General features: G+C 43.1%; 2 protein-coding genes across 4 annotated transcripts in view; one reads left to right on the top strand and one right to left on the bottom strand.

The window, feature by feature from the left end:
• Positions 1-239: 239 nt before the first annotated feature.
• On the top strand, positions 240-18,697 carry LOC135524590 (lipoprotein lipase-like). Of its 3 annotated transcripts, XM_064952263.1 has the most exons (10): positions 240-575; positions 1,343-1,453; positions 2,260-2,456; positions 2,578-2,757; positions 14,469-14,580; positions 14,726-14,959; positions 15,899-16,262; positions 16,493-16,711; positions 17,043-17,142; positions 17,246-18,697. In XM_064952263.1, the coding sequence occupies exons 1-9, from the start codon at positions 479-481 to the stop codon at positions 17,134-17,136; spliced, it is 1,608 nt and encodes a 535-aa protein (XP_064808335.1). In that variant the 5' UTR covers positions 240-478; the 3' UTR covers positions 17,137-17,142; positions 17,246-18,697. The 3 variants fall into 3 exon arrangements, with proteins under 3 accessions (XP_064808335.1, XP_064808338.1, XP_064808337.1); XM_064952266.1 differs by lacking the exon at positions 1,343-1,453; XM_064952265.1 differs by lacking the exon at positions 17,246-18,697 and having other exon boundaries at positions 17,043-17,153.
• Positions 18,670-24,397, bottom strand: part of si:ch1073-396h14.1 (disintegrin and metalloproteinase domain-containing protein 10) — an 88,880-nt gene continuing 83,152 nt past the window's right edge. Inside the window, exon 15 of the mRNA XM_064952262.1 lies at positions 18,670-22,717. Coding sequence (XP_064808334.1) covers positions 22,604-22,717 — 114 coding nt within the window. The 3' untranslated portion in view covers positions 18,670-22,603. The remainder of the gene's footprint in view (positions 22,718-24,397) is intronic.

A 24,397-nucleotide genomic window follows, 5' to 3' on the forward strand; every position in this document is an offset into this window, starting at 1 on the left:
AGCAACTATCCTGCACCATTCCCAGAAAGTTGTATGATGAAGCGTTAAATTAATAATTTATTTTCAGGCATGAAACTTCCCTCATGAAGTCAAGAGCAAGGCCATTTGTAGCTATGGGCAACAGCAAATTCAGTCTACTCAGATCTGATTTAACATTTGCCTGTGCTATTTCACATAGTAAATAACAGTCGCTTGAATAAAATTATTAATTTCATCGCCAGTTATCAATGTCTTACATTATACCCTAATTCCCCGCCCGGGGTAAAAGCAACCAATAGGTTTGCGACAGAGGGAGAGGTCCTATTTAGGAACCGGGCACATCAAGGTAGTTCAGATAGCATTACTACGCGCTACACAACGCACGGGATCTCTTCTAACCGGTGGAAAATGGTCACGGTTTACATTCGATACATTTTTTTAGGGTCTGTGATTGCAAACTTGACATTTCCCCAAATAACAATTATTAGGTTGAAAAGAAATGAAAGGGTTGCAAGTGCAATGTCTTTACTTTCTTGTGTTAAATTCAGTATTGTCTGTCTCGTCTTTGGAAGAGGACCACTCCGTTCATACCCTTGGTGAGTAGCTAATCCATGAAACTACTGTTGAGAATTACTTACTATTCTCCGTTTTGTGATCTGATTAGAAAACATTGCATTTGTGCGGCTAAAATTACATTATCTGAAGAATCGAACTTTTCAGATTATTATAAATGTAATTGACAGCCTTTAGATACTGTCACTTAAATGATGAGGCTGTATCAAATTTCTGGGATTGTGTGATGACGTAGACTAAATTGTTAGTATAGGATATGATCTCAAGTATTCGACTGAACGCCCATTCATTCATGCGCAATTTGAGTAAGGTTACTATAATTAGGGATTGAAAAAATTCCTAATGTTGATGTATATTGGACATAAAACTAGACAAAAGATAATGAACAAAAACAAAAATGCAACATGTGTTGGTCCCATGTTTCATGAGCTGAAATAAAATATCCCAGAAATGTTCCATAGACAAGAATATTATTTCTCTCATTTTGTGCAAAAATGTATTTAAATCCCTGTAAGTGACCATTTTCTCCTTTGCCAATATAATCCATCCACTTTACGGGTGTGGCATATCAATAAACTGATTAAACAGCATGATCGTTACATAGGAGAACCTTGTGCTGGGGACAAAATGCCATTCTAAAATATGCAGTTTTGTCACACAACACAATGCCACAGATGTCTCAAGTTTTGAGGGAAAGTGCAATTGGCATGCTGACTGCAGGAATGTCCACCAGAGCTGTTGAGTTAAATGTTAATTTTTCTACCATAAGCCGCCTCCAATGTTGTTTCAGAGAATTTGTCAGTAAGTCAAACTGGCCTCACAACCGAACACCACACCAGCCCAGGACCTCCACATCCGGCTTCTTCACCTGCGGGATCGTCTGAGACCAGCCACTCTAACAGTTAATTAGTGTTTCTGTCTAATAAAGCCCTTTTGTGGGAAAAAACTCATTCTGATTGGCTGGGTCTGGCTCCCCAGTGGGTGGCCTATGCCCACCCATGGCTGTGCCCCTGCCAGTCATGTGAAATCCATAGATTAGGGCCTAATGAATGTATGTCAATTGACGGATTTCCTTAAATGAAATGTAACTCACTGAAATCGTTGCAATTGTTGCATATTGCATTTATATTTTTGTTCAGTATAGATAGGCGACAGAAACTCAAAAGTTTTATACAAAACTTGATGTAGGTCTTCTGCAATGTTGAAGTAAGACAGATGTAGTCAGATTGCATATGAATACAAAGGCTATGGTCTATTTATTATTCAAAATATAACATATTTGTGTCTGCTTTAACCGTCATGGAATGCAACCTCCATTCATTGCAGTGCAGTGCAGTAGCTTAGTGCTTACCTATAGCCTTGGCCAAGGAGTCCGCTGACCCACTGTGAATGCAGCTACTTTTATACCCTGTGTAATCTGTCAGAGCTAGAGGAACAAAGCTGGGAAAAGCTGTGGTTTCTATGGGGTCTGTCTGACCAACTGAACCCTAGTAGCCCCCCTGGTACTGAGGGGCCTGTGCAGTCAGGCATCCCAACCACCACCAGTGTGATTTAAGATTAGAAATAGCTGCATGGATCAAAACATTTTATAATCTTTAGGCCTACAGCTACTTTCCATTGTCTTGCATTCTGCCTGTCTGGTTTATGGTCCAATTAATATACAAATATTTCTAAAGCCAATGTGTTGTGTTCACATTCCTCTCTTAGATAATTTTATGGACAACTTCAAGGACTTGTTTCAAAAGAACGATGCCACTCCTCATGCCTTCACCAAATTCTCCCTCCGGAAGCCTTTGATGCCAGAAGATGACATCTGTTACATCATCCCCAGCAACCCAGAGTCTCTCAAAGAATGCACTTTCAACAGCACCTCTAAAACTTTCCTTGTGATCCATGGCTGGACAGTAAGCCCCTCCAACCTGTAGCAGCATGTCTGTGACATGAAGTCCTTCACAACTATTGCTCAAGTCCTTGGATTCCCCGTCACTAACAAAAAACATTTGTGCTTTCTCTCCGCTGCAACAGGTGAGCGGCTTGTTTGAGAGCTGGGTGGCCAAACTGGTGTCAGCGCTGTATGAGAGAGAGCAGGATGCCAATGTGATCGTGGTGGACTGGCTGTACACAGCCCAGAACCACTATCCTGTAGCCGCCCAGGACACCAAGATGGTGGGACAAGAGATCGCTCACTTCATTGACTGGCTGGAGGTTTGTACGGTGACTCATCTTCCAAATCACTGCACTGTTTTTCAGAGAAAGTATAAATAACATGTTATAAACATAGGTAACAAAGTACAAAGATTTACTGTAAATTGTTTCTATTAGGGATGTGACAAATGGAAACATTTTCCTACACTTATACTGCAATTTTTTTGTATCAGTTTTCCATTTAAAACGATTAAAACCCCCCATTAAATTCCATGTTAATTCACAATGCAGAATAATGGTCCAATTAAGTATATACAGTGGCTTGCGAAAGTATTCAACCCCCTTGGCATTTTTCCTATTTTGTTGCCTTTACAACCTGGAATTAAAATATATTTTGGGGGGTGTTGTATCATTTGATTTACATAACATGCCTACCACTTTGAAGATGCACATTTTTTTTCCTTGTGAAACAAACAAGAAATAATACCCAAAAAAAACTTAACATAACTTTTCACCCCCCCCCCCCAAAGTCAATACTTTGTAGAGCCACCTTTTGCAGCAAATACAGCTGCAAGTCTCTTGGGGTATGTCTCTATAAGCTTGGCACATCTAGCCACTGGCATTTTTGCCCATTCTTCAAGGCTAAACTACTCCAGCTCCTTCAAGTTGGATGGGCTCTGCTGGTGTACAGCAATCTTTAAGTCACACCATAGATTATCAATTTTATTGAGGTCTGGGCTTTGACTAGGCCATTCCAAGACATTTAAATGTTCCCCTTAAACCACTCGAGTGTTGCTTTAGCATTATGCTTAGGGTCATTGTGATGCTGGAAGGTGAATCTCCGTTCCAGTCTCAAATCTCTGGAAGACTGAAACAGGTTTCCCTCAATAATTTCCCTGTATTTAACACCATCCATCATTCCTTCAACTCTGACCAGTTTCCCAGTCCCTGCCGATGGAAAAACATCCCTACAGCATGATGCTGCCACCACCATGCTTCACTGTGGGGATGGCGTTCTCAGGGTGATGAGAGGTGTTGGGTTTGCGCTAGACATAGCATTTTCCTTGATGGCCAAAACACTCCATTTTAGTTTCATCTGACCAGAGTACCTTCTTCCATATGTTTTGGCCAGCTCTGTGGAGTGTACGGCTTAAAGTGGTCCTATGGACAGATACTCCAATCTCCGCTGTGGTGCTTTGCAGCTCCTTCAAGGTTATATTTGGTCTCTTTGTTGCCTCTCTGATTAATGCCCTCCTTGCCTGGTCCGTGAGTTTTGGTGGGCGGCCCTCTCTTGGCAGGTTTGTTGTGGTGCCATATTCTTTCAATTTTTAAAAATAATGGATTTAATGGTGCTCCGTGGGATGTTCAACGTTTCAGATATTTTTTTAGAACCTAACCCTGATCTGTACTTCTCCACAACTTTGTCCCTGACCTGTTTGGAGAGCTCCTTGGTCTTCATGGTGCCGCTTGCTTGGTGGTGCCCCTCACTTAGTGGTGTTGCAGACTCCTTTCAGAACAGGTGTATATATACTGAGATCATGTGACAGATCATGTGACACTTACTTCTGAAGGTAATTGGTTGCACCAGATCTTATTTAGGGTCTTCATAGCAAAGGGGGTGAATACATATGCACGCACCACTTTTCAGTTGTTGTTTTTTTTTGTTTTTTTGCTTCACGTCACCAACTTTCATTTCACATCATCAATTTCGATGTCCATTACATGAAATCCAATTAAAAATCTATTTAAATTACAGGTTGTAATGCAACAAAATAGGAAAAACGCCAAAGGGGATGAATACATTTGTAAGACACTGTATGACCGCTAGGGCCGGGCAATGAATTTCTATCTACGGCAACCCTTTGGGGTAGCTAGATGTAGTTTCTTTCTACTAAATGTAAGTTGCGATAATTAATTAACTATAAAGTACCTTTTGTTTAGGAAAGAGTGATCTGCGCCCAGGCGGCAGGCTAGGATTGACAGTTTTTGTTGCGTAGTGATGGAAGTTAGTCCCACTTCAGAAGCGGCAATACTTTACAGCAGTAGCTGTGTGTTGTGATAATTGCGTTGTATGCTCTATAACCCGTTAGTTCATATGCCTTGACATCGTGATATATAGGCCAAGGCCGAGACAATAAGACATAATGGCAGAATAAATTCAACCACACATCTGTTTCATACCGAACCGGAGAGCAACATCTGTCCGGTGAAGTCCACAAAACATTTTGCATGTTAAATAAAGGTTAAAAATGTTGTTTTTTTAAATACATGTAAATGTAACAAACAGTTACATGACCTACAGTATGGTCAAGCAAGGTAATGTTTCTGACATTTTCGGGCTAATTAACAGCCAATAATTTAGAACCATGGAGCGTTACCGCTACTCCACAACCATTTCAATATCATCTAATCACCTCTGCTTAGACTAATACAGTGACAACTAAAAGATACCAAAAACCATTTAGTCCAATCAACGTAAGCTTAATATGAGGCTGTCCATGGTACTGATGTATTTGAGCGTGCAAGTGGAAAAAAACATGTTGACTTACCCTACTTGTAGAGAAACGCCAATGCCATCCTCTTTCATGTTGCCTAAACGGTCTATGACTCTGTCTTACAGTACATGCTTTTAGTTTTTGTTATCCTCAGTTACCTGGCTAAAATACTTGATCGTTAGCCTAACTTCCTTTCATGAGCAACAATACGCCAGGCCAGCTAGTTAACATCAGCATACTACAACTTCCTCCCTTTCACAATGTATGAATTTATGGTTGGATCACAATCACAGTAATAATCATTGGCCAGTATTGTCAGGATTTGGCCAGGGTTGTTCCGGGTTTTGGTCAGTAGATGTCCCCATTGTGCTTTTTGTCCCTATGTTTTTTCCCTTGATCCCCATTATTATTTGCACCTGTGTCTCGTTTCTCCTGATTGTATTTAAACCCTTTGTTTCCCTCAGTTCTGTGCTCTGTGTTTGTATGTTAGCACCCTGCCCCAGTGTTCTGTGTGCTCTTGTCGATTCCGGGTGAAGTTCTTGTGGTATTCTGTTTTTTGTTTTTGTTTATTTTTGGTGAGTTTCTTTTGAGGTCTTTTTGTGTTTTTCCTACCACCTTTTGGATTTGCCATTTTTTGTATTTTAGGATTTTTTCTTTATTAAATTCACCGTCTTAAGTACTGCTGTGTCTGCCTCATCTTCTGGGTTCTGCTGTCTATTCGTGGCTCAGTTGGTTAAGTGACTGTTTCTCACTCCGGAGACCCAGGTTCGAAACCGGGTCCTGACAGAAACACAGAGCCAAAAATAAACCCAGAGGCAGCCAGTTCCCAGGACCTTTTTGCCACGCTGTCCCACCACCAGGAGACTGTCCAACGCCACGAAGCCGCCCTGGTTCAGCAAGAGGCCTTAATGGCTAGACATTCTCATCTTCTGTCGGAGATGCTGATTTCCATTAAGCAAATATCTGATCGACTTACCCCGGCAACAGTTTCCGTCCCAGTACCTCAGGTTCACGTACCCATGGCAGTTAACCCCCTGGCTGAACCTCGTCTTCCACCTCCCCAACGGTTCTCAGGTGATCCAAGTGCTTGTAAAGGCTTTCTCACTCAATGTTCTCTCTCCTTTGAGCTGCAACCCTCGTCGTTTCCCACCGACCGGTCTAAGATCGCATATATCATCACCCTGCTGTCGGAAAAAGCCCTGGCCTGGGCTACTGCTGTGTGGGATGCCCATAGTTCCTGCTGTGCCAGCTACTCTGCCTTTGCTGAGGAATTCAAACGAGTGTTTCAAGGCCCAAGCAGTGGTTCTGACTCAGCCAAACAGCTCCTGACTCTCCATCAAGGTTGGCGCAGCGTGACGGACTATGCCATCCAGTTCCGCACGGTGGCAGCAGCGAGTGGCTGGAACAACGAGGCGCTCACGGTGTGCTTTCTGAAAGGCCTTTCCGACACTATCCAAGATGAACTGGCCACTCGGGAACCACCGGACAATCTCGAGTCCCTGATCAAGTTGGCCTCACGCATTGACCAGCGTCTGAGAGAGAGAGAACTCAACCGTAGACCTCTAGCCCCTATCAGTCCCAGCTCCGAGTCCCCACCTTTATCATCGCTGGCTCCACCGGAACCCATGCAGATTGGACGCATCTCCCAGGCTGAGAGAGACCGCCGGATGAGGGAGCGACGCTGTCTATATTGCGGCAAACCGGGCCATTTCCGTTCCACGTGTCCCGGGCTCCAGGGAAACGCTCTGTCCCGTACAGACCGGGGGGACCTGTAACGGGAAACATAACCTCCTCCCATCCGTCCAACTCCCGTCTGCTCATTCCAGTCACCCTCTCCTGGGACAACCACAAGCTTCACCTTCAAGCCTTGGTAGACTCTGGAGCCGCAGGTAACTTCATGGATGGTGTCTGGGCAAAGGAGAATGGCGTTCCCTCTGAACTTCTAAGTGACCCCATGAGGGTTACTACATTGGATGGAAGCCCTTTGGGATCTGGACTTGTCACTCATGTCAATACCTCCTTGAGACTTTCAGTTTCACAACACCAGGAATTGATGAACTTTCATTTGATCTCCTGTTCCGAGTTCCCTCTCGTCCTTGGATACCCCTGGCTTCACAGCCATAACCCTCACATCGACTGGTCTGTGGGCACTATCAAGCAGTGGGGTCCTACGTGCCAAGCTACTTGTATTTTCCAGAATTCCCCGAGTTCTACTCCCGAGTCTTTAGAATCCATCGACCTGACCCGAGTTCCCGAGTGTTACCATGACCTCAAACTGGTGTTTAGCAAACAGAGGGCCACCATGCTACCACCCCATAGATCTTACGATTGCCCCATCGACCTGTTTCCGGGCACTTGCCCCCCAGGGGTCGGATCTTTTCCCTATCTCCACCCGAACGAGCTGCTATGGATACCTACATCAAGGACTCTCTGGAAGCAGGCCTCATGCGTCCATCAACCTCCCCGGCGGGAGCAGGGTTTTTCTTTGTGGCCAAGAAAGATGGTGGATTACGTCCTTGCATCGACTACCGGGGACTCAATGACATAACCGTCCGTAACCGTTACCCGCTACCCCTTATGGCCACAGCCTTCGAGCTGCTCCAGGAAGCAGTTGTTTTCACTAAGCTTGACCTGCGGAACGCATACCATCTTGTGCGGATCAGACCTGGTGACGAGTGGAAGACCGCTTTCAACACGCCTACTGGTCACTATGAATACTTGGTGATGCCCTTCGGCCTGACCAACGCCCCAGCGGTGTTCCAAGCGCTCATAAACGATGTGCTTAGGGATATGCTTAACATATTTGTGTTCGTTTACTTGGATGACATCCTCATCTTTTCGAGCTCCCTTCAAGAACACACTAAGCATGTCAGACAAGTACTCAAACGCCTCCTGGACAGCCATCTGTACGTTAAGCCGGAAAAATGTGAATTCCATTCATCCCAAGTACAATTCCTGGGATTTGTAGTGGAACCCGGTCGAGTCCAAATGGATCCTAGGAAGGTAGGGGCGGTAGCGGATTGGCCCACCCCAAATCCGTTAAGGATGTTCAGCGTTTCCTGGGCTTCACAAACTTTTACCGCAAGTTCATCAAGAACTTCAGTTTGGTGGCAGCTCCTCTCTCAGCTTTAACCAAAGGTGGCAATGCAAGGTTTTTGTGGGGAAGAGAAGCTGAGACGGCCTTCCAAGGACTCAAGCAGCGCGTCCTCTCTGCTCCCATCCTGATACTACCGACTACGGATGAACCATTTGTGGTGGAGGTAGACGCATCAGAGGTTGGTGTTGGAGCTGTCCTGTCTCAGAGGGGTGAAGACAAGAAGCTTCATCCGTGCGCTTTCTTCTCACACCGGCTTACCCCGACTGAGAGGAACTACGATGTGGGGGATCATGAACTCCTAGCGGTTAAGATGGCATTGAAGGAATGGAGACACTGGCTCGAGGGGGCTTCTCACCCGTTTCAAGTGCTTACGGACCACAAAAATCTGGAGTATATCCAGCAGGCGAAGCGATTGAACTCTAGACAAGCTAGATGGTCTCTTTTCTTCAATCGATTCCAGTTTATCCTCACCTATCGGCCCGGGTCGAAGAATCTCAAACCGGATGCCCTGTCCCGAGTCTACGCTCCTGCCATTCGAGATGACACGGACATGCCTGTCCTTCCTGCTGCTAAGATTGTGGCTCCGATCTCGTGGCAAGTTGAGGATACCGTGAGACGTGCTCAAGCTAGCGAACCGGACCCTAAAGGAGGTCCTGCCAATCGGTTGTTTGTCCCCAAGGCAGTGAGGACTCAGGTCCTTCTGTGGGGGCACTCCTCTCGCCTCACCTGTCATCCGGGCGTAGGTCGCACCTTGGAGTTCATCCAGCGTAAGTTCTGGTGGCCTACCATAAGAGAAGACGTTGCCACTTTCGTCAATGCCTGCCCCGTGTGCTGCCAGGGCAAATCTTCTCACCTCCGCCCTCAAGGACTCCTTCACCCTTTACCTGTTCCCCACAGACCCTGGTCCCATATCTCATTGGACTTTATTACTGGACTTCCTCCATCCCATGGCAATACTACTATCCTAGTCATAATCGACAGGTTTTCAAAGGCGGCCAGGTTCGTCCCTCTGACTAAGTTACCTTCTGCTAAGGAAACGGCTGAGTTGGTAATTAATCATGTGTTCCGAGTCTTCGGCATTCCTCAAGATGTGGTTTCTGACAGAGGTCCCCAGTTCGCCTCAAGGTTTTGGAAGGCCTTCTGCCAACTCATGGGGGCTTCTGCCAGTCTATCTTCAGGGTACCATCCGGAGTCCAACGGCCAAACAGAGAGGATGAATCAAGAGCTGGAAACCACCCTCCGATGTATGACTCGTGACAACCCGTCCACATGGTCATCCTTTATTGTTTGGGCCGAATACGCGCACAACACCTTGCGCTCCTCCTCCACTGGTATGTCCCCGCACGAGTGTCAGTTTGGCTATGCTCCTCCATTGTTCCCGGACCAGGAGGCAGAAGTCAGAGTGCCTTCAGCCTTGAGGTTCGTCAGACGCTGTCGGCTTATGTGGAGGAAGACCCGTCTTAATCTGATGCGTTCCTCACAGAGGTATCAACAACAAGCCAACAGACGTCGCCGTCCCGGGCCTACCCTGCGCCCCGGCCAGAGAGTCTGGCTTTCCACAAGAGACTTACCTCTACGGGTGGAGTCTCGCAAGCTGTCCCAAAAATACATCGGTCCCTTCAAGGTTGCCAGGAGAGTTAACCCAGTTTCTTATCGCCTACACTTACCCAGATCCCTTAAGATTAATCCCACATTTCATGTGTCATTGTTAAAACCTGTTGTTTTTTCTCCCCTTGTCCCGGCAGACAGACCTCCCCTCCGCCTCGTGTCATTGGAGGCCAGCCGGCTTATACCGTCCACCGGATACTGGATTCCCGCCGGGTGCAGCGGGTCCTGGCAGTATCTGGTGGACTGGGAAGGCTACGGTCCCGAGGAGCGCTCCTGGGTTCCTGCCAAAGACATCCTGGACCCTGACCTCATTCGTCAGTTCAGGGTCCTCCACCCTGAGAGAGCTGGTAGGAACGTCAGGAGCCGTTCCTAGGGGGGATTCTGTCAGGATTTGGCCAGGGTTGTTCCGGGTTTTGGTCAGTAGATGTCCCCATTGTGCTTTTTGTCCCTATGTTTTTTCCCTTGATCCCCATTATTATTTGCACCTGTGTCTCGTTTTCCCTGATTGTATTTAAACCCTTTGTTTCCCTCAGTTCTGTGCTCTGTGTTTGTATGTTAGCACCCTGCCCCAGTGTTCTGTGTGCTCTTGTCGATTCCGGGTGAAGTTCTTGTGGTATTCTGTTTTTTGTTTTTGTTTATTTTTGGTGAGTTTCTTTTGAGGTCTTTTTGTGTTTTTCCTACCACCTTTTGGATTTGCCATTTTTTGTATTTTAGGATTTTTTCTTTATTAAATTCACCGTCTTAAGTACTGCTGTGTCTGCCTCATCTTCTGGGTTCTGCTGTCTATTCGTGGCTCAGTTGGTTAAGTGACTGTTTCTCACTCCGGAGACCCAGGTTCGAAACCGGGTCCTGACAAGTATGGAGAATTAAGTAAAACCACAAGTCCAAATCCCTATCTTATCCATCACTAATATAGGAAAGGGACGATATTAGCTAGTCACCAGAGGACAACAACCCAACGAGATGCAAAAATGTAAGTTTTTTTCTGTCAATAATGACATTTGGCCTGTGATGGGATTGGTCTGAAGCCAAATCCAAACTGGTTTCCCTTTACACTTTTTTTGGTGCGCCAGGACCATTCACAGCTGAGCTCACTTAGTTTAGCTCAACGCTGATCGGCTATTATTTTATATATTTTTTTCATGAAGGGAGGCCAAATACTTGCTGGCTTCTCTTTCATTCAATGGTATAGGCAGCAACATTGTCATACTATTTCTGACCAGATGGCATCAGGCTACACATACTGAGATAGAAGGGCGCTGTTTAGTTTGCTCAGATGCTTTCTCTGGTGAGATACTTGCAAATTGAAAGACATTGTAACGGCTTTCTTGATTTGAAGGAGAGGCGGACCAAAATGCAGCGTGGTTTCTATTCATGTTTAATTTATAAAGACTCTACACATGAACAAACTAATTAAACAAGAAACTTGAAAACCCAAAACAGCCCTATCTGGTGCAAACACAGAGACAGGAACAATCACCCACAAAACCCAACACCAAACAGGCTACCTGAATATGGTAACCAATCAGAGACCATGATTAACACCTGCCTCTGATTGAGAACCATATCAGGCCAAACATAGAAATAGACAAACTAGACATGTAACGTATAATGCCCACTCAGATCACACCCTGACCAAACAAAACATAGAAACATACAAAGCAAACTATGGTCATGGTGTGACAGTACACCCCCCCCCCCGGCACCGGCCGCAAAACCTGAACTGGGTCTGGGTGGGCATCTGTCCGCGGTGGCGGCTCTGGTGCTTTGCATCCATGAATACACGCCAACAATGTTGCCTCTAAACTGTGCGTGCGCAGTAGCCCCGAGACTGCAACGGGACTGCCATGCAGAATAATCAGAGAGAAACACGAGATTGAACTTCACTCAACTTTCTAGAGCAGTAGTCACCAACCAGTCTATCGCCTTGTGTCTAGAGGTCGACCTATTAATCGGAATGGCCAATTAATTAGGGCCGATTTCAAGTTTTCATAACAATCGGAAATCGGTATTTTTGGGCGCCGATTTGCCCCATTTTTTCACCCTCCATTTTTTTATACCTTTATTTAACTAGGCAAGTCAGTTAAGAACACATTCTTATTTTCAATGACGGCCTAGGAACGGTGGGTTAACTGCCTTGTTCAGGGGCAGAATGACAGATTTTCACCTTGTCAGCTCGGGGGATCCAATCTTGCAACCTTACAGTTAACTAGTCCAACGCAATAAAGATCTGCCTCTCTCTCGTTGTACTCCACAAGAAGACTGCCTGTTACGTAAATGCAGTAAGACAAGGTAAGTTGCTAGCTAGCATTAAACTTATATTATAAAAAACAATCAATCATAATCACTAGTTAACTACACATGGTTGATGATATTACTAGATATTATCTAGTGTGTCCTGCGTTGCATATAATCTGACTGAGCATACAAGCATACAAGTATCTGACTGAGCGGTGGTAGGCAGAAGCAGGCGAGTAAACATTCATTCAAACAGCACTTTCGTGCGTTTTGACAGCAGCTCTTAGTTGTGCGTCAAGCATTGTGCTGTTTATGACTTCAAGCCTATCAACTCCCGAGATGAGGCTCGTGTAACCGAAGTGAAATGGCTAGCTAGTTAGCGCACGCTAACTAACCAGCATTGTGTTGCTGGTTCGAGCCCAGGGAGGAGCGAGGTGAGGGACGGAAGCTATACTCTTACACTGGCAATACTAAAGTGCCTATAAGAACATCCAATAGTCAAAGGTTAATGAACTACAAATGGTATTTTGGGGAAATAGTCCTATAATTTCTATAAATATTACAACCTAAAACTTCTTACCTGGGAATATTGAAGACTCATGTCAAAAGGAACCACCAGCTTTCATATGTTCTGAGGAAGGAACTGAAATGTTTTCTTACATAGCACATATTGCACTTTTACTTTCTTCTCCAACACTTTGCTTTTGCATTATTTAAACCAAATTGAACATGTTTCATTATTTACTTGAGGCTAAATTGATTTTATTGATGTATTATATTATGTTAAAATAAGTGTTCATTCAGTATTGTTGTAATTGTCATTATTACAAATAAATAAATAAAAATCGTCCGATTAATCAGTATCGGCTTTTTTGGTCCTCCAATAATCGGTATCGGTATCCGAGTTGAAAAATCATAATCGGTTGACCTCTACTTGTGTCCCTATTTGATTTGGATTCGTCTCGTGCTGTTGGCGGTAGGTACACCGGATTCAGCTGCCCTGCTCGCTGGGTAGGCAAACTGTTGCCATTTTGAAACATTTACGGTGTCTGAAGGTACAAACTCTGCCTTCTCAGTGGGCCTACAGAGCAAATCAAGTGCACTATAGGTCTACCTCTGGCCAATCGGATGGCTCAGATGACTGTGTCTGCAGTGACATAGCAGACATAAAAGAAAGCTACAGCAAAGTTGATACTGTGAGATTTCAACATGTCACCTCCTGGTCTGAAGGCCAAGTGGATAAACAGATTAATGTCAAGCCCTCTTTTATATATATGCCTACACACTCATGGAATGTAGGCATATATTGAACACCACACATTGGCTGTTACTGTAGGCTAAATGATATAACAGCTATTTCCATGTTAAAATATTATGTGATGCATTTTCTCAATTGTTGTTGATGGTAGGCCACACTGGTAGGCCTACATTAGGAGCAAATAACCACAGTAGCCTACATGGCCACTGTTAAAACTGTAATTTAAAGAGGATATAGCCTCAATTTTCACAGTAAATGCACATTGGAAGTTGCACAGAATTTTCAGAATGTTCAAGTTTGCCCTCAGCAGACCTGAAATTTGCTCAGTGCTTTAATTTATTTTTGAGGGAACATTGCATGCCACTTACAGACAAGTAAAATGCCTTCCAGAGAAGGTTTCGTGTTGGCGTTTAAAAAGCCGTGGTTTGGCCTACCCTAACATAAATGAACATGCCATAGCCGAAGCGCTTTCAAGGGGCCACACACCATTATATCTGAAAAGTGTAATCGATACAGGCTATACCAGTAGCTTATTGTAATGTCCTATTATGAGACAAAAACACCCCCACCCGCTCAGCAACGAAGACGAGCTTACCCCATGCTCACAAGACTGGCCCGAAGATAGCTCTGTATCCTGGCGACATCGGTCCCATGAATAGCCTAAGCCTAGATATTATACATACAACAGACCGAAGACTGAACACACACTCTTGTCATTAGCAAAGAGAAAGAGCAGGCAGGCAGAACCGTGGCCATATGTCTTACTAATCTGAATCTCGCAATGTCTTAATTGTCTTGCATGCCTCGCAAATTCACCTAAGTAGCCTAAAGTTCGCCTCTTCCTGTCTGGTTTATTTCAATTCGGCAACTTTCCCCCAGGCCTTTTATAGCTGTATAGTCTAGTTAGGCTACAACACGGAAGATAATGTTTTGTGATAACTACACTGTGATTTAAATTGTGAGTTAGGAATTTTTCTTAACATTAAGGATCCCAACTTTGTTTAAACTTTTAAATGTTCACACTCCTAGTTTCTATGGCAATGAACTTGACACTTTACTCCAATGTGTTTTATAGGAGGCAACCAATATCCCTCTTGATAACCTCCACCTCATTGGCTACAGTCTTGGTGCTCATGTGGCAGGATTCGCTGGGAGTCACGCCTCTAATAAAGTCGGCAGAATAACTGGTAAATATAATGTCTTATATAGAAACAAAGACCAGATAATAGCACTGTTGCTAGTCATTAGTTGCTTCTTTGGCCTGCAAGAACTTTCCTTCATAGGGCTTTGGCTTGTTCCACTACTCACTGATTGGCCCCCTTCTCTTTACAGGTCTTGACCCAGCCGGGCCAGACTTTGAGGGAGAGCATGCTCACCACCGCCTGTCCCCAGATGATGCTCACTTTGTGGACGTTCTTCACACCTTCACACAGGGTTCTCTGGGCTTCAGCATCGGCATCCGGCAGCCTGTGGGTCATGTGGACATATACCCCAATGGAGGCAGTTTCCAGCCAGGCTGCAATCTGCAAAGCACCCTGGAGACTATTTCAAAATATGGTCTCTTTGGTGAGAATCACATCTCAATATTTTTCTGTGTCACTATAAAATTGGTGACATATTAGACATACACTTAGTGCACAAAATTTTAAGGATACCTTCCCAATATTGTGTGGTAGCCCCCCCCACCTTTGCCCTCAGAACAGCCTCAATTAGGGTTGATACACAAGGGAAACTGTTGAGCGTGAGACCCAGCAGGATTGCAGTTCTTGACACAAACATTGCACCCACTACCATACCCCATTCAAAGACACTTACATCTTTTATCTTGCCCATTCACCCTCTGGATGGCACATATACAAAATCCATGTCTCAAGGCTTAACAATCATTCTTTAACCTGTCACCTCCCCTTCATCTACACTGATTTGAAGTGGATTTAACAAGTGACATCAATAAGGGATCACAGTTTTCACCTGGATTCCCCTGGTCAGTCAATGTCATGGAAAGAGAAGGTGTCCTTAATGTTCTGTATACTCAGTGTATATAACAACACTCGCAATCACTTTCCACACAATGACTCTGTTGTCAATTTGGGTACGGATGTATCATTGGCTAAGGCAGACATGTAATTGTCTACTTGTAACTTCTTTGAAGATGGCAGGGCTTGTGAACAATAGGGTGGTGAAGTCAGTAAAACAATATAACAGAAGTTGCAGTAACTTTGCAGCTAGTCGCTTATCTGTCTTTATGACTAACATTGTAGCTGTCAGCCTGAGAAAGGCCCATTCATTACTGTTAAAACAGAGGCCCCCAAACATCACAGCTAGAGAGAATCCCTTCAGAAGGTCACCAACAACATAACTCTTATTGTAGGGCCCCAGATCAAGGATGATATTACTATCTATAATGGTAATGTTAGGGAAGGAAACTTTCTCCTTCAATTTAGAATCTCAACTCTGGTTTTTGAACGTGGACCAGTAATGCAACTATACCCTTTATGTTCACAGCCATCACTGACATTCCCAGATGTTCCCATGAGCGTTCCATTTACCTGTTCATCGACTCTCTGGTCAACGAGCAGGAGGCCAGCATGGCATATCGCTGCGGGAGCAACGATATGTTTGACCGCGGAATGTGCCTCAGCTGCCGCAAGAACCACTGTAACACCGTGGGCTACAACATCAGAAAGATTTGCATGACACGCAGCATCAAGATGTACACCAAGACCAAAGACTCCATGCCGTTCAGAGTCTATCATTACCAGCTGAAGATCCACTTCTCCAGCAAGGTGGACAGGTCTGAGATGGAGCCTTCACTGACAGTCTCTCTGATTGGAACCAAAGGAGAAGTTGAAGACCTCAAGCTGACACTGTGAGTACCTGCTCCAACAGGTAGTTAAATCCTAAACCATACAACAAAGCACATGCTATATCAACATAAGACACCTGACACCATTTATCACATTTATAATGACATAAGTCTTTATGGTCTGTAGCTCAAGTTTTTGTGCTACTGTATTCTATGATTAGAGGTAAATTAGTTGTTCTTGTGAAGTGAGGTGACATTAACCTGTTGAGCATCTATGCACTTTCTCATTGCAGAAAGGAGAAGATAACGACCAATAAGACCCATTCCTTCCTGTTGGTAGCGGAGAAAGACATAGGTGACCTCCTGATGGTAAAGTTCAAGTGGCAGGAGTCTACTAACTGGTCAGCCTCGTCCATGCTAAAAATGGTGTCATCTTGGTGGTCAGGTGACTCTGCGGATTCTGAAGTGGAGGTTCACAAAATACGCATCAGAGTCGGGGAGACACAGAAAAAGTGAGTTTTGAGAGGCCTAATTTCTTTTAAAATCATGAAATTAAGACAATTGTCATCCATAAAATCATCAGAAATATGAACGTTTTGAAAAATCTGCAGAAATGGACTGTATGATGTTTTCTGTGTGATGCATATGATGCAAAATGCATTATACCGGCTGTATTTCTGTAATTTGAAAGTATTATATATCTTGAATTTGATTGCTGACATTTAAAACATTTTGGCACTATACCAACGATGGGCTAATAGTTTTAGTGTGGAATTTTCCCAAAAAATGTTGAAGTAGTTGACTTGACCTTTAATATTCTATTCTTGTTTGACCCTTTTCCAGGATGTTGTTCTGCGTTAAAGGTCCTCATGCCCTCAGCTTACAACAGGAAGTGACATTTGTAAAATGCAAAATTAATGGAAAAAAACAAACATGAAAAAAGGTGATACATTTTTTTTACAGCTTTTTTTTTCTTCCTTCAATACTTTTTTCCTGCATTATTGCCAGTCAGGGATCCATTGACAAAAATCCTGTTTGTTTTACAGAGTAAACCTCAGGAACCACTAATATTGAATGTATGGAGCAACAGACAATTGCCCTCCTTCCACTGCCGAAGCACTTAGAAAAATAATTTATGCAGCTGTAAAGGATTTTGTCGTTCAAACTATACAAATACATTTCCACATTGTATATAGTGTACAGAAATGTGTTATAGCAAATGTGTGAATGTGTATTTGTATTTATTTATTTTTTAAGCACTGCTTTTGTGCCACATCAACTACGATGTGGTGTTAAAGGATAGTGAATGCCATCATCTTTGCTGATTTTCTGGCAACCCCAAAGAGATGATTCTTATACAAAGTCGCTGGTGCCTCTGACTAACAGCGACCCATAGACAGAATGAGAAGAGTTCTCGAGGTACCTGCAGTTAAAACCTCATGTGTTGCCTATGTTATGCTTAAACTGACAGAGCATTCACCTTTGTCGTCCTCAATACTATGTGATTGTAGGATCGGACGCAGTGTGCCTTAAAATAACTTATTGTCAATGAACTTGTCTTAACCTACTGCATGTATTTGTTGATACTGTATGTTTTTTTCATAGTTAGTTGTATCTTTTACATGGTCTTTGAGACAGTAATATTGTGAGGTCCGAAATGCAAATTATTCCCGATAACTTTGTGATTATAGTCAAGCTCTTGAGCAATAATGCATTGACTGCTGTTTTTATACAAGCCTTTACACTACATATTAGTGGGATAACCGTTATTACAATGTTATACAATATTATACCTTTTAAAACAAAAATAATAATTACATCGATTTATACAGAACCCTTACCTCTGTTTCATTGCAAGTGCTTATGTGATGTATTTAACTGACCATGGTTGCTGCTGAACTATAACCCAAATAATGTTCATTTAGCTGTGGATGCCATTTTATAATTGTGAACAGGTAGCTTCTCTGAAATAAGTCAATGAGTGGTTCTTGTAAAGTGAGTCAACATCAACAATAGAAAATGACAGCCTTCCTCAGTAGACTGCACAGTTTACTTTGCATCATAGTTTTAAGTTACAGGTAATAATTGGCAGGTAATGAGGATATTAGAAACAATGTTATTGTGATCATATCTAAATGTCAGGCTATTTTCAACAGCACTGAGTAGGCTAATTATAACAAATATGATATATTTTGAGATCGGTATTGTAAATCATTGTGACTCATTTAATTTCTGCCTGTTCTATTGAGCCTGTATAAAGGGGGAGATGAAACACTTTTGCACTGAAAACAGGGAGGAGGTTACTAAGGTGGTTACTTGCTATGTGCACCATGTGTAAATACCATGTTGGCATATACTTTTATAGTACAGAATATTGCTATATATATTTTTTTTTTACCCTCTTTTACCTCTGAAAGTATATCTGCACTCTGTTTATACCTGTAAATACTGTATGTGACTATATACATATTTGAATAAATTGGAACTGCTATTTTGAAATGGAATGAGTGCTTTAATGGAAAGATAGTTGTAAAAATGAACATTTTTCCAGGATCCTCCTTAGAAATGCAATAAAGTAGAAACCTATTCACACATCCAAGCAGAGATAAACAGACAATATCATTCAGTAATACACAATCCACGTTCAATTTCAGAACATAGAACAAAGCTTCCAGTGACTTCCCGCTCCTTAATCTTATCCAAGTAAGGGGTGGCAGGTAGCCTAGTAGTTCAGAGCACTGGGCCAGTAACAGAAGGTCTCAAAATCCCCAAGCCAACTAGGTGAAAAATCTGCTAATGTGCCCTTGACCAAGGCACTTAACCCTAATTGCTCTTGTAAGTCATTCTGGTTAAGAACGTCTGCTAAAAAGTAAAAAGGGGTAATCGCATCTTTTTACTGGAATCTTCAACAATAGAAACACAGCCTTTCCAATGTTCAAAAGGGGGCTTTTGACGATATACAGATTAAAACCAACCATTTCCGGTGGATTGACTATGGAACCCTGTTTAAATTATCCTCCTTTTTAAACGAAGCCATACAGAGTTGGTTAAACTTCCAATTTCATCCTCCAGAAGAGGCAGAACAAATATTACAGCAAATAATGTCACTAAACTCTAAATCGTAAAATGTATATGTTGAACTTAAGGTTGAGAGGTTTGACAACTATGCCGCATAAAATAAAATATGTTTTATGTCCCAGTACCATAGCATTGGGTTTATGAACTGCTATACAAAACAACAACTGACGCATCAATCCATGCTTCTCAATTTAAACTATTATATAATATTCTTGGCACAAAAAGAAAGCTCAATATATGGGGCATTGAACAGTCAGCCTTGTGCAGACTCTGCCAATCAATAGATCATGTATTTTGGTACTGTCCTTCTGTGGTTTGCTTTTGGAGTCAGGTCCAGAAGTGATAAGTCATAAAGTCATAATATCTGTGTTCAGATGGATATACAAACCTGTTTGGAGATCTGAAAAACCATGATCAATCAATGAGAAATATTATTATACTCTTAGGTAAAGTGTTTATTTTTAGAGCAAAATCTTGGTAGAAATGGTGAAAATAGAGGCTCAAGACCCTCATAAGACATCACAGTAAAATAGAAGGATGTATCGCAAAAGGAAATAGTAACATGGTATTGTACTGGGAAAGATGGTGTCACGCACTGATCTGTTTCACCTGTCCTTGTGATTGTCTCCACCCCCTCCAGGTGTATTTATCCCTGTATTTTCTGTCTCTCTGTGTCAGTTCATCTTGTATGTTTCCAAGTCAACCAGCGGTTTTCTCTTTCTACCGCTATTTGCATTTTCCTTTTTCTAGTCCTCCCGGTGTTGACCCTTGCCTGTTTCTGGAATTTCTACCCACCTGCCTGACCATTCTGCCTGCTTTGACCACGAGCCTGTCTGCCACCTGGACTCTGACCTGGTTTGGACCTTTTTGCCTGTCCACGACCATTGTCTTGCCTACCCCTTTGGATAAATAAACATTGTAAGACTCCAACCATCTGCATCCTGTGTCTGCATTTGGGTCTCGCCTTGTGCCTTGATAGATGGGTTAGTCTGGGAACATGTGCAGATTGGAATTAAGATTATGGATTGATTGGCCAACACACTTGGAACCAAGTAAGATCAGGAAATAAACGATATACAGTTGAAGTCGCAAGTTTACATACACCTTAGCCAAATACATTTAAACTGTTTTTTACAATTCCTGACATTTAATACAAGTAAAAATTCCCTATTTTAGGTCAGTTTGGATCACCACTTTATTTTAAGAATGTGAAATGTCAGAATAATTGTAGAGATAATTATTTATTTCAGCTTTTATGTTTTTCTTAACATTCCCAGTGGCTTTGCCTTTCAATTGTTTAACTTGGGTCAAATGTTACGGGTAGCTTTCCACAAGCTTCCCACAATAAGTTGGGTGAATTTTTGCCCATTCCTCCTGACAGAGTCAGGATTGTAGGCCTCCTTGCACGCACATCCTTTTTCAGTTTTTCTTCCCACAAAATTTCCATGGGATTGAGGTCAAGGCATTGTGATGGCCACTCCAATACCTTGACTTTGTTGTCCTTAAACCATTTTGCCACAACTTTGGAAGTATCATTGGGGTCATTGGCCATTTGGAAGTTCCTGACAGACGTCTTAAGATGTTGCTTCAATATATACACGTAATGTTCCTACCTCATGATGACATCTATTTTGTGAAGTGCACCAGTCCCTCCTGCAGCAAAGCACCCCCAAAACATAATGCTGCCACCACCGTGCTTCTCAGTTGGGATGGTGTTCTTTAGCATACAAGCCTCCCCCTTTTCCTCCAAACACAACGATGGTCATTATGGCCAAACAGTTCTATTTTTGTTTCATCAGAGCAAAGGACATTACTCCAGAAAGTGCGATGTTTGTCCCCATGTGCAGTTGCAAACCGTAGACTGGCTTTTTTATGGCGGTTTTGGAGCAGTGGCTTCTTCTTTGCTGAGCGGCCTTTCGGGTTATGTCAATATAGGACTTGTTTTACTGTGGATATAGATACTTTTGTACCTGTTTCCTCCAGCATCTTCACAGGGTCCTTTGCTGTTGTTCTGGGATTGATTTGCACTTTTCACACCAAAGTACGTTAATCTCTAGGAGACAGAACGTGTCTCGTTCCTGAGCGGTATGACGGCTGCGTGGTCCCATGGTGTTTGTGACTCGAATTGAGTCCCAAACACCATGGGACTTGAATGATAGTGTATTGATCCCACCTCTGACATCCTCCAACCTATCAGAGTTCTTGCAGTATGAACTAACATCTTGTCCATCCAATCAAATGATTAATTAATCTATTACAGAAAGCACAAGCTAGTGTGGTGAGAAGTTGACTTAAAAAATTAAGAAGAAGCAGCAGAGAGATATATTTCGTTGTATTTTTTGAATTCTTAATTTACCCCTTTCACTTTCTTAACTAATGCAGCTAATTTAGCCTACTCAACAACCTGACTGAAACAGAGAAGAATGCTATTTATGTTAGCTAGCTGGCCAAGGCTTTCCAACACTGCAACTCTACAAAGTCAAGGTAAGCTTTCGGTTTTATAAATGTATTGCTACCTGGGCCCGCTGTGGTAACTGCTAAACTGCTTGCTGTACACTGTACTGTGTAATTGTACACATGGCTTGGGTTGTGGGTTTACTAACTCGTTAGTTATAGTTTAATGACTATAACGTTAATATGGTGACAACGATGCAGGCTGTGTAGCGGATAGTGGTTATGGTATGAAGGTTTGGCTTGGAGAGGTTTTTGTGCCTAGTCACGGACAGCTGTTGAGTTATAAACTGAAGTCCACAAGTGAAGGAAAAAGGTGAGAGAAGGAGAGCGCGTAGATGCGAGAATGAATTATACAACGAGCAAAGTGATGATGCTGTATGTGGCTGGTATGAAAGTGAACTATGTGTGCAGGTGATCAGGGGAGTATTCATTCCGCCGGTTCTGTTACAAAACATTTCTTAAACGGAAGCAAACAGAACGAAATGGGGAGGGACATACCTGAATTTGTCCAATAGAAACTATAGTTTTAGTTGCAAAACTGAACGTTTTCTAACTGCTTGGACTAATGATTACACCCCAGATCAGATAGACACAGGCAAGAGTGTGCAAGGCAGAATTTCCAATTTGTCTCTAGACCTGTGCACTTACATTATAAACGTTCATTTTTAGGCTAGGTTGTAGCAACCTCATGATGGGTATAGGGCCAATTTGAGTATCATGTAGTAGCCTAAGCCTATCGATGTTACATTGAGCTGGGTGAAGGGAATATGAATAGCAGTCATCCAATATGCTGTAATCGAAATAAGGCCATGCTCATAAAAAAAATTGTCGCTCTCCTTAATCTTGAATGGCACCAACTGCCACTGTTGGAGCTACAGTGGTTTCTCTGGGTCACCCATGTCCAGGGTACGTCCACACAGGCACACGGTGCTGACCATCACGGCAGACAGAGTCATGATGACTAAGAGAATGGCCCACCAGTGAGTCTGCAGAAGACAAGAGCACAACAAGTCAAACACTCACCCACTTTAGTTCCAATCTGCTATTGTCAGCTGTTAAATAATCAAAACACCACTGCAATTTACTTTAATTCACATTGACTTGACGTGTTCTGTTCTTCAAGAAGCAATTTGTTACAGCATTTTAGTCAACTAGAATTCGTTATATGTCACACTCATTTGGATGGAACCAATGGGTATGCAGTAGCCAATTCATCTGTAGTATGGAAACACTACTATTGCCATTTCACAGCCTAATAACCATTAACTGGCATGGCTCCCAAACCAATTGTGTGAGCAGTAAATCTAAGCACTAGTAGGTGTCACCATCTCACTAACTCAACATGACGCACCTGAACAGATTTTTTGAATCCCTGTGGGCATTCCTGATTCGCTGCGCTTTCTAGCGAGACCAAAGCTCAAAGCCAACTGAGGCTGGAACATCTGAACGAGGAACATCAACAGAGGAAGCTTTCTATTGTCGTGGCCAAGTTTTGAGAATGTTTTGAGAATAACGCAAATATTAGATTACACCAAGTTTGCTGCTTCAGTGTATTTTTTGTTGTTGTCAGATGTTACTATGGAATACTGAAGTATAATTACAAGCATTTCATAATTATCAAAGGCTTTTATTGACAATTACATCAAGTTGATGCAAAGTCAATATTTGCAGTGTTGACCCTTATTTTCAAGACCTCTGTAATCCCTGGCATGCTGTCAATTAACTTCTGGGCCACATCCTGACTGATGGCAGCCCATTCTTGCATAATAAATGCTTAAAGTTTATCAGAATTTATGGGTTTCTGTTTGTCCACCCGCCTCTTGAGGATTGACCACAAGTTCTCAATGGGATTAAGGTCTGGGGTGTTTCCTGGCCATGGACCCAAAATATCGATGTTTTCTTCCCCGAGCCACTTAGTTATCACTTTTGCCTTTTGGCAATTATGGCAATTGTTAGTCACCAAACTGTTCCTGGATGGTTGGGAGATGTTGCTCTCGGAGGATGTGTTGGTACCATTCTTTATTCATGGCTGTGTTCTTAGGCAAAAATGTCAGTGAGACCACTCCCTTGGCTGAGAAGCAACCCCACACATGAATGGTCTCAGGATGCTTTACTGTTGGCATGACACAGGACTAATGGTAGCGCTCACCTTGTCTTCTCCGGTCAAGCTTAATCCCGGATGCCCCAAACAATCGGAAAGGGGATTCATCAGAGAAAATGACTTTGCCGCAGTCCTCAGCAGTCCAATCCCTGTACCTTTTGCAGAATATCAGTCTGTCCCTGATGTTTTTCCTGGAGAGAAGTGACTTTTTGCTGCCCTTCTTGACACCAGGCTATCCTCCAAATGTCTTCGCCTCACTGTGCGTGCAGATGCACTCTCACCTGCCTGCTGCCATTCCTGAGCAAGCTCTGTACTGGTGGTGCCCCGATCCCGCAGCTGAATCAACTTTAGGAGACGGTCCTGGCGCTTGCTAGACTTTCTTGGGCGCCCTGGAGCCTTCTTCACAACAATTGAACCGCTCTCCTTGAAGTTCTTGATGATCCGATAAATGGTTGATTTAGGTGCAATCTTACTGGCAGCAATATCCTTGCCTGTGAAGCCCTTTTTTTGCAAAGCAATGATGACAGCACGTGTTTCCTTGCAGATAAACCATGATTGACAGAGG

The sequence above is a fragment of the Oncorhynchus masou genome, chromosome 31, assembly GCF_036934945.1.
Source record: "Oncorhynchus masou masou isolate Uvic2021 chromosome 31, UVic_Omas_1.1, whole genome shotgun sequence".
Lineage (NCBI taxonomy): Eukaryota > Metazoa > Chordata > Actinopteri > Salmoniformes > Salmonidae > Oncorhynchus > Oncorhynchus masou.

Bases quoted from the DNA above. Each gene is read 5' to 3' on its own strand.
- LOC135524590 (XM_064952263.1), top strand. From the start codon at position 479: ATGAAAGGGTTGCAAGTGCAATGTCTTTACTTTCTTGTGTTAAATTCA. The intron at 2,457-2,577 runs GTAAGCCCCTCC...CCGCTGCAACAG, and splicing joins TTGTGATCCATGGCTGGACA to GTGAGCGGCTTGTTTGAGAG. The intron at 14,581-14,725 runs GTAAATATAATG...TTCTCTTTACAG, and splicing joins TAAAGTCGGCAGAATAACTG to GTCTTGACCCAGCCGGGCCA.